At 29.6% G+C, this 17,726-nt stretch overlaps 2 protein-coding genes across 5 annotated transcripts in view; both read left to right on the top strand.

The window, feature by feature from the left end:
• LOC111626291 overlaps window positions 1-1,937 on the top strand; it is a 10,139-nt gene extending 8,202 nt beyond the window's left edge. For 2 of the 3 annotated variants that reach the window (XM_023369612.1, XM_023369613.1), the window contains exon 2: window positions 844-1,937. In XM_023369612.1, the coding sequence (XP_023225380.1) occupies window positions 886-1,695 (810 nt within the window). In that variant the 5' untranslated portion in view covers window positions 844-885 and the 3' untranslated portion in view covers window positions 1,696-1,937. The remainder of the gene's footprint in view (window positions 1-843) is intronic. The other variant, XM_023369614.1, reaches the window with a different exon arrangement.
• Window positions 1-16,464, top strand: part of LOC111626290 (tRNA (guanine(37)-N1)-methyltransferase-like) — a 26,841-nt gene extending 10,377 nt beyond the window's left edge. For both annotated transcript variants that reach the window (XM_023369611.1, XM_023369610.1), the window contains exon 2: window positions 12,916-16,464. In XM_023369611.1, the coding sequence (XP_023225379.1) occupies window positions 12,995-14,371 (1,377 nt within the window). In that variant the 5' untranslated portion in view covers window positions 12,916-12,994 and the 3' untranslated portion in view covers window positions 14,372-16,464. The remainder of the gene's footprint in view (window positions 1-12,915) is intronic.
• The last annotated feature ends 1,262 nt before the right edge of the window (window positions 16,465-17,726 follow it).

Below are 17,726 nucleotides of genomic sequence, written 5' to 3' on the forward strand. Positions count from 1 at the left end.
TACCCAGATTACACTTATTTTAATTTTTTAAAAATATATGAAATTATTCAAACTTTAAGACACCATTAAAAATAAATATTGCATTATAGTGAAAATTTTGTTTTAGTTTACTGCATAAGTTGGCGACCCCACAGAAAACCCGTTGCGACCCCTTTCTGGGTCGCGACCCATAGGTTGGGAACACGTGGTTTAGAGTCACTGTCATAATTGTCTACTTCTACAATCTCCTGCTCTTCTGACTTAATTTCACTGTCATAATTTGTGTTTTTTGGCTCTTCTCTTTCCTCTATCCAACTCATTCTGAGTCAAAGCTTTATGAGACCTAAAAATATCACAAAAATATAAACATCCTGAAAACTGCTTGATATATTTTCAAAGGAATATAGTTCTAAAAACTTATTAAATCCTATGATATAATTAAATTAAAATATTTGTGCAAAAAATGTGAATAAAAAAGCTACTGTTGCAAATATATTTAAAAAATAAATGAGATAGTAAACGAAAATTATACTTACATGGCAAGGCACGTAACAGCAAGTACACTGCAGAAATGATACAACTATTTGAAGCTCATTAACAAGTAAATGGTTAAAGAAAGAAAGACCATTTGAACCATATATGGTTACATCTGGTATGAATAAAGAATACTCAAGTGCACTTCCACAACACCTGTAATCTTAAAAATAACTTTATCTATATTGTATAGCAAAATGCTGCAGTGCACCCATCGAAGGGTTTTAATAAACACATGCTGCATTTCATACTTAATTTATTTTATTAAAATTTACTTAGTATATTATAAATTTCATTAATATTTTGGAATTAAATGCGTTTTTCTTACAGATAAGTTTAAGATTTTTTGCCTCATTTAAGATTTAAAGTCAAATGGAGGTAACTGGATTTGTTGGATTTGGAGATATACAAGATATATTCTTGAAGAAAAATAAAAAAATCAAATCTTGTGGTGGTACAATTATTTATGAAATAAATACCAAAAGAGAATTCTTACCTGGTAGATATAATTTGAGTACATTGCATGATTCTAAAGTAAAAATAGTTCATCATGAAAACATTTCCCCGGAGAAGATAGATGAATATTTAATGAAATCTGATATTGGAAATAATTTCAAAGTACCAAATTATATGAATAGATATGATTGGATGCATGTAAGAAACTGGGGATTTCCCATAGGTTTATTTTCTGATGATGAATCTTCTACTGATGATGATTATTCATCAGTTGAAAATCCTGACTCATCATTTGACTCTATTGCTAGTACATCAGACGAGGAGTTATCTGATGATTCCTATTACAATATGGGTGGATTGAAGAGATTTCTAAAATGTTATACACAGTTTTACAAAGATGATGGAGTTTCGTTTAGCAAAAGACGATTTGAACATTGTTTCTTCGTCAATGATGAAAATCTCTCAGACAAATTTTATATAGAAGAGGAAAAATTAATAAAAATAAATGATAAAAAAGTTATTGGTTACATTTTCAAGATTGTGAATGGTGACTGGAACTGGAACTTTGGTTGTCTTTTTCAAGACAAATCTTCTGGCAAGTATTTTGCCATGGTGTTGGAAGAAATGTATACAACAAGGACAAAGGAGGAGGATGAAAATATTGAACATGAACATATCTGTGAGAATGAAAATTTTGAAGTTAATTTTGATGATTTTTGTATTTAATTGAAATGTCCAATAAATTTATGTTTCTGATGACATTATCTAATTACATGTACTGTTAAATGCTATGTACTTTTTTCACATAAAGTTTTTAACAAGTTGAAGATATTTTTATTGGGCAGCTTTAACATTACATTTTTAACTAATAAAATTTGACTGTATTAAAGGATTAATGGAATTATAACATAATTGTATGTTCTTTGGAATTAAGCACAAATTTGCTACAGAGACCTTATCATACAGGAACACTTTTCTTGATGGAAAAGATAGATTTTATTTTCTATTTTTATAAAAGGAAATGCATTTCAGGCCATATGTCCTCTTTAGTCCTTATTACATATAATGATAAAATTATATAAGAAAGAAATTAAAGAACATATTTATAGTTATTTATTTTTAAATATGCATATAACTTACAAAAAAACAAAAAATTACTTGTAATATAACTAATGGTGACACCTGGATTAAGTGTTAAAAGCATAGGGTAAAACTGAAAGAAATTTAAAAATAAATAAATATGGTAAAATGAATAAATACTAATAAAAAAACAATAAAAGGGTATTATATCTGTAAAATTAAAAAACCTTACTAAAAATAGAAAAAATTGACAAATAAAAGGAATAAAAACTTTAAAAGCAATAAAAACTAGCCAGAAAACAAGGCAAAAATGCTTTTCTACTATTATCAGGGAGTCTGATTGTTATACAGTATAGTGAATTAAAAGATGGAAAGGAAGAACATCTTAAAATGGAATCCTTTTATTTTTGTAGTAATGGTTGCCGATCTCACTGATGACAATGCCAGTGTTTAAATTCATTGTTATTTTCATTTATTTTAATAACTTTTAGATGTTCAAAATGTTTTCTTTTTTAAAGAATTTCGATGCTGTTGAGTGAGATCTCACAACTGGCACGATTGCAGTGTGTGGCAAACTGCTGAGCTAATGTAATTATACTTCACAGCTCATATATGCTCTATTAGTCTTGTTTTTGATATTCTTTCAGTCTCATGTACATAATAATATACTGGTTGACAAGTACAAGTGAAAATATAAACTAAATTATTATTTAACATTACATTTATTTTTCTGTGAAATATGAAACTATGAGCACTAAGTTTTGGCTTTATTGGAGGACTTATCACACGCTATGTTGTTGGAGTGATCACACAGAAGTAGGTAGCCACAGGTTTATTATGACAACAGTATGTATTTTGGACAAGTGGTCTGTCAACCTTCAGCCGTATTTGTTACAATTTGGTGGACATACAGGCATCTACAAAATTACAAGTGGTTTTTTGTTGCAGACATTTGGGTTTTGAATTAAAATAGTACAAAATTACATTTTTATACATACATAAAAGAAACATTCTATTTTGTTGCTGATGCATTGATAACTTCATTTTCAGAATTTTTTACAGTTGTTACATTATGTTTTCCAAACAAATAGCAACCACAGATTAAAATCTTTGCTCAAGATTACAGTTACAAAAATGAGAGCTGTTTTAAGTAAGGTTACATAAGTTCTAGCAGACAGTTAACTCATACAATGTTCCCTACTACAGAAGCGATGCTACTATAGGGTGGTACAGTAATACCTCGACTTACACTACCCCGACTTACGCGAACCCGGAGTTATGTGATTTTCAAATCTCGTCGATTCGTCTTTTGTTTGAGCGCCACGCAACTCTGGATTACTCATTCCCCCACACAATTGTTCAGCTTACGTGTTTGGACGTGTCGTGCGGAATCGACACATAGCTACAATTTATTTTGTGTTATTTATTTCTGTGTTTGTTATATCTACGGAGCCTTCAGAGACTCTATGTGGTGATTTCTTATAACAATGAACGAATCAAAAGACGATATAAGATTAACGAGAACATTTATTAGCTTACATACACCCGACTTGGATTTTACACACATTGAGAAATTATACCCTGACTTACGCAAATTTGACTTACGTGGTTATCGCTTGGTCCCACCTATCGTGTAAGTTCGGGGTATTACTGTATTTGGTATTGGTGATATAAATATTACTTGCTGGCTAATAGGTTTCAGATGTTGAAGTAAGGGTACCAGATGGGATCTAATTATACTCCTGTGTTTTCGTTTATTCTTACATTATGGATATCATGGATTCCATAATAACATATCCATGATATCACTTTTTCAAAAAATCTAGCAACAAGTTAAATAACTTTCTGCTAAGAAATTTTATTTAAAAATAACTTTTTATTATTACCACTGAAACTAATACTTTACAAAGAAGTGCTATAAATAGAAACTCAGCTCTGCCTGAATGAAATACAACCAAATCAATCAAGACAGACAAGTACTGTACTTTATCCACACTTTCTGAAATATTATGTTTTAATGGATTCCATAATAACATATCCATGATATCACTTTTTCAAAAAATCTAGCAACAAGTTAAATAACTTTCTGCTAAGAAATTTTATTTAAAAATAACTTTTTATTATTACCACTGAAACTAATACTTTACAAAGAAGTGCTATAAATAGAAACTCAGCTCTGCCTGAATGAAATACAACCAAATCAATCAAGACAGACAAGTACTGTACTTTATCCACACTTTCTGAAATATTATGTTTTAATTGATTTGATTTTAATTTTAATTAATTAATTTCAGTTTTGGTGCAAAAGCCAGAGTTTGAATTTAAAAATAATAAAATAATTAAATTATTATTTTTAGTTTTAATTAACTGGCTACCTAGTTACTTATAATAATTGCAAGAATATACGTGGGGGGATAAAAAAAAATAGATTTTTTGTATAAAAACTTTATTAACTTTTTTACAAAATTCCTTCAGTCACCTTCAAAGTACTCTCCATTAGATGTGATGCACTTGTCAAGTCTTTTTCCCCACTTTTTGAAGCATCTCTGGAACTCTTCAACCTTGATATCGTCCCTTAGCAAAGCTGTTTTTATCGCCTCCACATCATCAAAATGCTTCCCTTTTAGATTTTTCTTCATTCTTGGAAACAGAAAAAAGTTGCATGGGGCTAGATCTGGTGAATACAGAGGGTGGAGAACGACAGGCCATCCCTGAGAGACCAAGTAGTGGGTTACTGCCAAAGTTCTGGGCGTTTCCTTTGCTCATCCTCTCGCAGATGTCTTAACACTTTTTTGGCAGATCGTTTCAAGATGTTGAAGGACGCCCAGAACTTTGCAGGAGGAACAAAATAACAGTAAGAGAAACACAACACTACGCTCAAATGTAAACATACAAACTGATGCTGTTTGCACAGCTGTTTTGTGAAGGTCTCTACTAACCCCATGTAATGGGAGAACTCTCTACTATGTCTATGAATTGCAGCGTGCTCTCAATACGGTTTTTTTTTTTGGGTCCCCCTTGTAATTTAAAAGTATATTCTTCATGACTTCCATATTTAAATCTTTTTCTCATCTCCAGAAATTCATTGTTCCAATCAGTGGCAAATATTTTTTCATCAGCAGAAAAGTTCCACATGTTAAAATATGTTCACAATTTGTAAAACCAGAAAAATTTTTAGCAAGGACTTCACTGCTAACTCAATATTTGTTGGATTTTCTGCTTTTTGTCAGCAATTTGCCCTCTATGAACTAAACTTAAGATATGAAAGTTATTTTAAAATCAAAAAAATTAAATGTGACAGTAATTATACTATTTTTGTTGTTTCATAAACAAAACAGAATGAAGTGATATCATTAAAAAAAAGTTCTTCTGCAGCAAGTTTGGAAATTACAGTTGAATGTAAAATTGGTTTTGATATAAACAACTTCAAATTAAATGGAGTATCCCCAAAAAAACATTTGAAGGCTTATAGGAATCAGAAATATGTATGGTTGAAATGCCTTTCTAGAACGTTTGTTCGTCTNAGCCCAGTATGCTACTGAACCCGGGGTTTCTCCTTGTTGGGATGAAGCTATGCTTTTACACAGGGCGTTTGACCGACACGACTTACGTTCGTTGGAGGCTATTGAAATTTTTATAGCGTGCATGAAGGAAGGTTGCATTAACTCTGACTATATTCCTGTTCCACAATCGTGGAAGTATTATTTACAAAGCCACAAAGCATAATTATGATTTTTTAAAGGAAACAATTTTTCCCTATCGCACATCGTTTATACATTAAAACATCGGGCTAACTTTTAACAATGAATATATTATTACCACCATATATATTATTTTATATATGAACACCATATATATTATTATTGTATTTATTTATAACTTTATTTATAAATATTTTAATTATATGTTGTAATACGTAACGATTTTTGTTTTCAACATCGTTTAAATGTTAAAAATTAGAACACAGCTATGTTCGAAAACTGTTAAAGATAGAGCTGTTTTTTCTGTTCTATGCAATTTTTCCTGACGAGGGCCTCTGAAAGACAGCCGAAAATGTTTGAACATTAAACCTTTTTATTGTTTGTTTGCTGGAATTATCGCTTAGGTGTGAAGTGATTGTTTTAGTATATATTTCCAGTTTGTGTGTCAGTTCTGATGGACTATTGTAATTTTTATATGGAATTACTATTACTTGTTTCTTTTTTTCAATTTATTTTATTATTAATTTTCTTATAACTTAAGCTTATAAATTTAAAGTTAGAATGATTATCTGTACTGAGCAGCATTGCAGAAAATTAATTGTTTTTTTTTTTCAAAACCATGCAAATATGAGTGATAGTTAAACATGAATATACTAATTATTGTTACATATAGTACATTTATTGTCCATTACAGTATTACATTTAACATTTAATAATTATACAAGGTCTGTTCAAAAAGTATCGGACCTTTTTTTTTTCGCGTAAACCAATGATGCGCGAGAGGCCTCCTTTGGTGGAGTTGTAGAGGGGACAGTCATGCACAGCCCTGAATTTTTTCCCGCCTGCAGGAAGCGTCAGTCGTTGGCAATCGGCCTATGAGTGAGGTCATGTAGTGCACTCTCGTCGGATTCCACTAAGCTGGAAAATGACTGAACAACGTGAGCAGCGATATTACATCAAATTTTGCCAAAAACCTTGGCGATACCCGAGCGTAAATAATTCGCAAGATTCAGCAGGCTTTCGGGGACGATCCTCGAGGCCAAAAAAAGCGCGGCAGGTCTGCAGCAATATCAAAGGTCGTGTTGACAGTTTTTTCGACTCTCGTGGGGTGGTGTGTCGTGAGTACGCACCACAAGGCCAAACCATCGCAAAGGAGTACTACCAGGAGGTCCTTCGTCGTCTTTCCGATACAGTGCNCCTGGGCTGAATTTTTGTCGATGCGTAATGAAAATTTCCTGTTTTTGAAAAAAATAATCGTGGCTGTTGTATTGTCTGAAATTATTTTTTTATTTTGCACAAACAATATCCAGTTTAACCCGATTATAACGTTATCGGATGTAACGACAACCCTAATATAATGTCAAATTTTTATTGATCCCACGGTTTTACTATACTAGATAATGTTAAAAAACCCCACTTGTAACGACATAAAACCGTTTTAACATCAGATTTGAAGCACTCCCAAATTTATAAAATTAGATTACAAATTTTATTTAACATAGAAGAAACTACCTGTTCAGTCCTAAGGTCAGAGTTCACTTCTTAGAATGACTGTGGGTGGTATTCTCCCCCACCTGACTTCGGTGGCTGTTTTGTCTGTTTGTAGAAGAGGATCTCCATCTTGGATTTTATTTTGATTCGGTTCTCGGTCCCCTGACTACCTACAAGTCTGGATTTTTTTATGTGCAAATGATTTGGGCACCTAATACTCTGTGCCAAATATCAACTCTTGACATGTACTCCTTCATACCTCTACACTGGTAACATAAAACGGCAGTACAATTTTATAAACAAGACATAGTCTTGTCAATTAATGTATTACTACTGAATAAACATACTCACTAGCAAAAAATTCTCAAACTACATACATACATGTATGTAGTTTGAGAATTTTTTGCTGATGATTGCTCTCACATCTGTCCGTGCAAGAATCTAATTGCATGTCACATGTGCTTCTGTTTGATGGTTCAGTTACTAAAAAATTAATTAATTTTATAAATGCCATAGGAAAGTTTACCTTTTGTATTAATATGTGGTAATTTAACTGGCTTGTGTTGTAATCATTTAGATTTGATTGCTGTTTTGATTTTAGTAGATAACTTTGTAAGAGGGCATATGAAATTTAGTGAGAATAGTTTCAGGGGTTAATTCCCACTTCCCACAGGAATCTCAACATTACCATCTATTGTGTGCTTAAATGTTTTCAGAAACCTATCATCAAAATAAAAGTTGCATATACTTCATTTTGTTGTTAATTTTAGATCAAATTGTGGTATGTGATGATTCCATAGATTTACTTGACTAATCTTTGGCTTAAAAAATGTCATTTTTCAGGTTTTTCATTACCTTTTTATACAGTGTAGCCTGACTTGCAACCAGGTATTGTACAAAACATCTTTGGCATTATTCTCAATTTAACTAAAATAAAATATGGATTTACACTATTTGTAGTTTCACATAGAAATATTGTACTTAACCTAGTAATCTGTATCTCTTAGTTAAATTACTGTGAAAAATCCAGCAATGAGTTACTTAATTTCCCAGCAACATTTATTAATAAAACTGTGTGTATGGTGCCATCTGTTATGATATTTTAATAATTAAAAATATAAAAAGTTTTTAATATTATAAAATGGCAAAAAGCTTAATTATGAAGGTAGGAATGGGTTTTATAAAAAAATTGTAATGCTAATAACAAGTAAAATCATCATTAAGTCTGACCTTACTCGAGTTATAATACATGACCTCCCTTTATTGTCCCTCAACCATCAATCACCAAAATTTAATAGCATCAGTCCCCTAATAAACCTCCCTCTCTGCCAAATTTCAGAAAATTTTTGACAAAAAGCACAAGAGTTATTAAGCTTCAAAAAAGGTGAACAAAATTGTGCTCCTCACACACACACACCCAAACATAGAAAAAACCCCAAAATTTTGTTTGCATTTCTTGACATTTCAAGGGTACATATTTATAAACATAGTTTGCAGCTTTGTATCAAGTTTACTCAGTGTTTTTGAGTAGTTGTATTTCATGTTTATAAAATTACTTAACAGAGTGATAAATAATATCTAATAGATGAAAACAGAAAAAGGTTAAAATGTTTTTATAAAAAAAGAATAATAATAATAATTTGCAGATCATGGTCACCCACCAAGACCCAATATATTGTCATTGGTTTGTGACTTCTCCTGGGTTATTGTCTGGAAGTTCTTGAGCAGGATTATATGAAATGCTACACATTCTAGAACATTCTAAAAGTTTCTATTAGGATTAGAAGAGTTGACTTGTTCTGTCTATTATATACTTTCACCATTGAAATATAGAGCACATATGATGATAAAATGTGCTCTCTTTCATTATCATATATGAAAATAGAGGAATAGTTATTAGTGGTTTTAAGCATGATCTATAAATAATCATGGTCATGCCACTATGTTGTAAAATCAGTAATATACCATTTTCTGCCAGTTGATGGTGTTTGATTGAATTTAGCCCATTTTTCTCCTATCATGCTTTATTAAAAAAGGATTGCATCTGTTTTTCCAGAACAGCAAAAAGAATTATTAATTACAAGACTTTATGAATTATTTTTGTGATTATTTGCTATTATTTTATTTTGCAGAATAAATGTCAAAACAAAAAAAATTATTAAAAAAATAAAAAAATGGCAAAAACTTAACAATGATTAAACAAAATAACAAAATATTATTATGCAGTCAGTGGCATGCTCCATTGATACAAGTGTCAATTAACATGAAAACAGCAGACAAATAATTATCATTTTTAAACAAAGTAAAAACNTTTGAAGCATCTCTGGAACTCTTCAACCTTGATATCGTCCCTTAGCAAAGCTGTTTTTATCGCCTCCACATCATCAAAATGCTTCCCTTTTAGATTTTTCTTCATTCTTGGAAACAGAAAAAAGTTGCATGGGGCTAGATCTGGTGAATACAGAGGGTGGAGAACGACAGGCCATCCCTGAGAGACCAAGTAGTGGGTTACTGCCAAAGTTCTGGGCGTTTCCTTTGCTCATCCTCTCGCAGATGTCTTAACACTTTTTTGGCAGATCGTTTCAAGATGTTGAAGGACGCCCAGAACTTTGCAGGAGGAACAAAATAACAGTAAGAGAAACACAACACTACGCTCAAATGTAAACATACAAACTGATGCTGTTTGCACAGCTGTTTTGTGAAGGTCTCTACTAACCCCATGTAATGGGAGAACTCTCTACTATGTCTATGAATTGCAGCGTGCTCTCAATACGGTTTTTTTTTTTTGGGTCCCCCTTGTAATTTAAAAGTATATTCTTCATGACTTCCATATTTAAATCTTTTTCTCATCTCCAGAAATTCATTGTTCCAATCAGTGGCAAATATTTTTTCATCAGCAGAAAAGTTCCACATGTTAAAATATGTTCACAATTTGTAAAACCAGAAAAATTTTTAGCAAGGACTTCACTGCTAACTCAATATTTGTTGGATTTTCTGCTTTTTGTCAGCAATTTGCCCTCTATGAACTAAACTTAAGATATGAAAGTTATTTTAAAATCAAAAAAATTAAATGTGACAGTAATTATACTATTTTTGTTGTTTCATAAACAAAACAGAATGAAGTGATATCATTAAAAAAAAGTTCTTCTGCAGCAAGTTTGGAAATTACAGTTGAATGTAAAATTGGTTTTGATATAAACAACTTCAAATTAAATGGAGTATCCCCAAAAAAACATTTGAAGGCTTATAGGAATCAGAAATATGTATGGTTGAAATGCCTTTCTAGAACGTTTGTTCGTCTCAGCTTCAGATCCTCATTTGGAGCTGAGACAAAAAAACAATGTTTAATCTCAATTAATAACCTCTCAAACTTAAAGCTGGTTTTTATGTTAGATTAAACACACTGATAAATTTTATATTATTTTAAATTAACTTGATATAATATGCAGGGTCCATACAGAACTGGAAAGTCAGGGAATAAGATTTTTAACAGAAAAAGTTGGAAATCCGTCTGTCACACTTGCTCCTTTTTGATCCAAACATGTCTTTAAATTTGGTTTGGTATAGGGAGAAACTGGAGTGACCAAACAAATGACAAGATTTGTCACGTTTATATCTCGTAAACTATAAATAATGATCTAACGATTTAAATTTTGTTGGATAGGAGGTTTACGTCCATATTTAAAATGGTGGGTAGTGGGAATGTGCAGCTATGTGGGGAGGGATAGCGGTTGTGTGTGAATACCAAAAATGGCGATGCAGTGTGGTGTTTGGGCAGCACACTAAAAATAAAAAAGTAATTACCATAATTTCAGGGGATAATGTGCAAGTTATCTGTGTTTGAAAGGGGATGCAGGTTATATGCCAATTTTAAATTCCAGTCAAAGATAAAGGCTGATCCACAATATATGACTAGTCACTGGCAGTTAACTGATCAACTAGATTGACAGTTATCTACCTATTCATATATCATCTGCTTTTTTTTCATTAATAAAAACATGCCAGCCAGTTTTTTTCATTTTACAAAAGATTATGTTCCATTTTGTTTTAGATAGATTTTTACTATATCAAAAATTAATATACTCATTTTTAATATAGGAACAATACTAATAGTTTTTAAACTTTTTTATTTAAAATAAACATACAAATCATTTAATATATCTTCACTGAAGTTTGTAGAGTTCTTGGTTGAGGCACTGGCAGTTTTAAACAAGTTCAAGAGCCTTTTTTTGGTAATGCAGAATGGTCTTGTCAAAGATTTGTCAAACAATCCATTTCTAAAGACTAGATTCTAAGTAATAGACTGGTCTCTGCTACTGTGAATTCTTATAGCCATGCCAAGATTTGTGAAATGAGTTGTACTGTACATTTTTTAGATTTTATTAGCTTTGTTGCAGTTCAATCAAATTGTATTGAAATATTTCTCACTATTACTATCTACAAATAATTATTTAATTGCTACTTTCCATCAATATGAAAAATAATGATTAATAGGGCCTATATGATTATTTTCAGTTAATACCTGTTATATAAAATTAATATAAATGTTAGCTAAACATGCAATGTTAGTTTCCATTGAAAATTTGTATTTCGTGACTCTGTTTTAAATGAAAATAAGAAAATAGATAATATTACAGGTATTGTGGAATACATAATGTAGAGCCTACAGTACTGTACATATGATTGTTATTCACAGTAATTTTGTCTATTCATGTTGTTAGTTTATGGAAAGAATTTATAATGCTAAATAATCATATTTATTAATTGTACTATATTTTATAATGATCATTGGCTGTTTTTAAATAATCATTGCAAATGATTAATTTACTAGACTCTGTGAATGGAGTTCAGATTTTATTGAATTTTAACAGTAATGACTAGTGCTTACAAAAGAAAATATCATTTCGGTAATATTTTAAATAAGTCATTTTTAGTTATGAAAAGTAAATTTTAAATACTATAATAATTGCAAACAGCATAATACCATATTTACTCGGATATAAGATGATATCATATAGGATGAGGTGTGACTTTAAAAATCAAAAGAAAGAAAATTAGATTTATTAATACAATTCTAATTTTATTTCGTTTAACCACAAATAAAATGTCAAATGCATGTAAATGCACACATTTTTCCACAAAAATTACTGGCATTTTAAACTTCAAGTAAAAATCTTGTAAAATCGACAACATAATTTGTTCATGTAAAGCTGGACAATTATTGGGAACCTTGTTTGTCAATTCTTAACAGTCAAATTCACTCTGTCGATTACACTTATGAGTTTCTTCAAATTCTGATTTCCAAATAATCATCTGTTTTTATGTGGGAATGAATTAAAACTTATATTGGGCTCACGTGTAATTTTGGAATTCAATTCAAAAGCTTGGCTTTTCTTTTTGCTATTCATCTTTACTCCTGATAATACACAAGAATGATTCAAATGACCTGGATAAATTACTTTTGTTTTTAAACACCAGAGGGTGAGCATCCAGTAAAAAATACACGGTTTACAAAAATTATTGCAAAAACGAAATGAATTCTTCGCTCACGCATATAGGATGACCTAGGTTATTGAAGCAGAGAAAAATGAATAAAAACCTCATCTTATATGCGAGTAAATACGGTAATTATTTAAAAATATACATAAAACTAAATATAAATACTTTTTTACAGAATTTATGGGAAACATTTTGCTGTTCTAAAAATCACTCAGCTTAATCATCAAAACATATGGAGAACATTTTCTAAAAATATGATAAACAATGTTATTTTAACTTTTCCAAAAAAAATTATTAATTTTTTTTTCATATGTAATAAGTTGTGTATTGAAGCAACAATGAATCAAGATAAAAAGACAAGCATTCTTTTACCACCTGAATCTGTTAGAGGAATGAAGCAATTAAATCGTGATGCTTTCAGAAAAACTGTAGACGTTCCTTGTTTATCTGTTCCAAAAGAGAGTTCTTTAAAAATTCTTAAAATAGTGAAACCATATATTTTAAAATTGTTTAACTTCAAGAGTTTGCATGAAACAAATTGTGAAAATATAAAGTTTATATATATTAATCCTGACTTGATTAAATGTTTTAATGATTTTAAAGATATTGAAATAACTAAATTATTAGAAAATAAAATAAAAGAAGAAAATTTAACTTGGAAGAAACTAGATATTGGTTATGAAAATTGGAGACCTGATATTATTCTCAAAGCTGTATTGCCTCCTGATCTTCGTGTGACATCTTATAGTATAATTGGTCATATTTTACATTTAAATCTAAAAGAACCAGTGCTTGAATACAAAAATTTAATTGGAGAAGTCTTTTTGGATAAACTTCAGAATGTTAAAACAGTAGTTAACAAAACCAACACTATAGATTCTACCTTTAGATTCTTCACAATGGAAATTCTTAGTGGTGAAAATAATATGAATGTTTGTGTTAAAGAAAATGGTTGTATTTATAAATTTGATTTCTCAAAAGTTTATTGGAATCCTAGACTTTGTACAGAACATGAACGAATTATTTCAAAATTGGAATCTGGAAATTTCTTGTTTGATGTTTTTGCTGGTGTTGGTCCATTTGCAATACCTGCTGCAAAAAAGAAGTGTGAAGTATTTGCAAATGATCTTAATGTTCATAGTTTTGAATGGCTTAATATTAATGTACTAGCTAATAAAGTAGATTCTTGGATAAAAACATATAATATGGATGGAAGAAATTTTATTCATGAAGTAATTAAACCAAAAGTAAAAGAAATTTGGAAAAATAATAAATTATCAAAAATACATATTGTAATGAATCTTCCAGCTAGTGCAGCTGAATTTTTAAATGAGTTTATAGGATTCTATAGTGATTTAACAGATGACGAATATGGTGAAATGCCTTTTATCCATTGTTATTGCTTTATTAAAGATGCTGATAATTACAAAGAAGCAGCAAAACAAACAATAGAATTTTATTTACAATATCAGTTGAAAACTGATGTAGAAGTGACTTTTGTGAGAAATGTATCTCCAAATAAAGAAATGATGAGAGTATCATTTAAGTTGCCTAAAGAAGTCACATTACAAAGTAAAGATGATGAGCCAGCACAAAAGAAAATGTGTTTTTCAGAAAAATTACAAGAATAAATTTTTTGTTTTTAAATAAATAAATTAATTAAATTGTATTGATTTATTTGAAATTATTCTGTTTATATTAAAAAATAAATCTATAGTTTTGTGTAAAGTCACGTGATTGCTGGATTAAATATATAGCTATTGGGCTTAGAGATATATGCAAGTTTAAATTAATAATTCTCTCTCACATTCTTCTTAAGCAAATAAAGTATTCAGAATAATAATTTACCATATTTTTTGTATTTTTGAGATAAATAGTTTTCTTTAAATAATTTATACTTCAAACATTTTTTCTACTAAAGGATTTAAATCTTAATGAACGGAGCAAAAAACTTGATGTTTTTCAATGTTACCACACCGTAAAATGGTTCTATATGAGTAATTTTTTAAGTTGGTGTGGTGAATAGTTATTTAAACTTGATGTTATTAATTATTCTTCTAATCTGCTTTTATTATTATTTTAATATATTGTTTGCTTAAAATATTGATCTTAATGAATCATAATTTAATCACTGATGTAGTCTTTAAAGGTTATAATACTGAAAATACTTATGAATTTGTAAATGCCATGAAAGATACCTTTTAAAACTATCATTTTAGAATGCTTCTTTTAATAGTTTCATATAACAGATCAGTTTCTAATCTTTTGATGAGAAATGAGGGTTTTTGTTTTCAAGATTAAAAATATTTAGTTTTAATAATAAATTCAATATAAATGCCACAAATTTTATTTACTTGTAATTTATTAAACCTGAAATCAATGAATTACCAAAAACATCAAAATTAATAGACTGACTAATATTAATAGTTTAAAAAGTGATTTATTGTAAACATTTGCTAGCCAAACAGGTATTTGAAGCTAAAATCAGAGGGGGAAAAACAAAGGGACATCCTAGACAAAAGTGTATTGATAGAATTTAACTTTAGGCTAAAAACTTGTCTGTCAATAGAAGAGTTTGGAGAAAAGTAGTAGTGGTATAAAAGTTTTATTTTTCATGATCTGGGTATCAGCAGGAATGACTGATGGTGATAATTTGCTTAATTTTTCTGTAAGGCATTTTATGTAAACTACACTTGCACATTCCATTTATAATACAGATATAATTCATTTTCTAAAAACAGGTTTAGATAACACAGATTATTATGTAAATCTTACAAATTGAAATAAAAAGATTAATTTATGACTGTCTCACATTAATAAAATCTTTAAAAAATTGGATATAGCCACAAATTATTAAACCAATACAATTCTTATTATGTTAATATTTAAACAAAATAATAATGAATAAAAGTCGGAAAAATTTAGAAATTGATAAATTTTACTACTAGTATGTACAGTTTGAGACTTTTATTGTGGTGAATTTTACATTCTTAAATTGAAAAATAATTCATATGAAAAATAATTTTCTTAAAAATGAGATACAGTACTTAGATCTTGTATGAAATCAATGTTCAGAATCAAAAATTTAAGTTCCATTTCTGTATAAAACATATTGAAATGTCGGTTTGTGTAAGTAACATAAATACAGTATATAATGTTAATATTTTTGATTATTTTTTTAAATATTACAAACTTTATGCCTTCATTTGGTTTATCAGTTTTTAAGATGTGTTAAATATTTTATCACTTACTGAAAAACCTTATTGACAAATAAAAGTAATTTCATACTTTACACATGTAAAACTACTATAATTATATCAGTGCAGATACATAAGATAGATTAATCTCTTTGTTTATTGCTATAAAAGAAAAATATTTTTAAAGTATTATGTTATTGAAAAAAAACTGTGTTAATGTAATTACATAATAAATGCAATAAATAAACTATGTAATGTAAAATTCAACAATCATTTCCAATCTTACAAGATCTGCATCAGGTCAACAACATTCTAAATTGGAATGTGCAGAACCAATTTCAAAACTTTTTTAAATAATTGGAACAAAAAATACAGATGTAAAATATAAATTATATATGTAAAGATTTGGTGGCAATTTTAAGATGTATAGAATCTTTAGAAATATACAAGGCTGACCTGACAGGCAGTTGTATTGACTTTAGGGATGGAAAAAGCATCTCATACGCTTGGCAATGCTTTCATGAAAAACTGGGAAATACTGCCATGAATTAGTTGTTATTATTTTGTAGAGAAGCAAAAATTCAAGAGAGAGAGAGAGAGAGAGATTATAAATTTAGTATTAAAATTGTAATCTGTAAAACAGTAAGAAAAAAGTAAACAACAATTTTGTTTAAAATAGACTAGTTTTAAAGTGTATTATTATTGCTTAGGTTTATTTTTTAGCTTTATACTTACAACTATTCATATAAAGACAGAAATATATGCAGAAACACATCTTAACCCGGTGTGAGTGAGGGGGTATGTCATACCCGAGAAGATTTTAAATGCAGATTATTTAATGTTATTTTTGTCATGGAAATCCCGTCATCACAGTAGCTGGAGATAAGGGAGTAGGAGACGAGTGCAGTGTTGAGTTTAGTGTTGCGCCTGCGTCAGCGGGAGATACACATGAGCAAAGGTGACTGGGGTACGTCACACCCGACCTCATAGTCGGTGTTACATTTTTGAGTTGATAGTAAGTTTATGAGTTATAGTTATTTATAGTATTTTTAGATTTATTTCTAGATTTCTCAAATGATAGTCTTTGCATTAGACAAAAAAACACATCTTCCAAGGGAAACTCGAAAAGTGATTACTGATCAACTGGGAGAACCTTCATTATCTGTTTCCAAAAAAATGGCTAATAAATATGTCAGGTGTAGTGAGTGTACTAAAAAACAGATAGGAAAACAAAACATTGCTGTTCGAAGTGTGAAAAGCCAATATGTATGAAGCATGCGATTTTTATGTGTGGAGATTGTGTTGATTTGTAGGTGTAATGTTGGTGCTGTGCAAATTGATCTCATAAGAACTTTGTTTTTTTTCTATTTTTATAATTGAAAGATACTATAGTTATGTTGATTAACCAAAGAAGTAATTTTGTTAGAATTTTATACAAAAAAATGTTAAACTACCAAAACTTGTAGTTTTTCAAAGAAAATATAGACACTTTGTTATTTCAATTAAAAAAAATGCTTTTCAATCTTAAACATAATATTTTATTTACTCATCTTGTTGAATAGATACTATTTTTATTATCCCAAGTGAAAAAATACTTTTTACACAATTATAGTATAAAAAATTCTGCATTGAAGTTTCGGGTATATCCTACCCACCTCATAGCTGGTGTGACAATTTCTCATCTCATTCACGCCGGGTTAATAAAAAATGCAATATGTAAAGTGAGAACTCCACAGGTATAAAATATTTTGCAAAAAAACAAAATAGAATTGCCAGTTGTTTTATTTAT

Source organism: Centruroides sculpturatus, unplaced genomic scaffold, assembly GCF_000671375.1.
Source record: "Centruroides sculpturatus isolate CEXI.00-Female unplaced genomic scaffold, Cexi_2.0 scaffold182, whole genome shotgun sequence".
In the NCBI taxonomy this organism is placed as follows: domain Eukaryota; kingdom Metazoa; phylum Arthropoda; class Arachnida; order Scorpiones; family Buthidae; genus Centruroides; species Centruroides sculpturatus.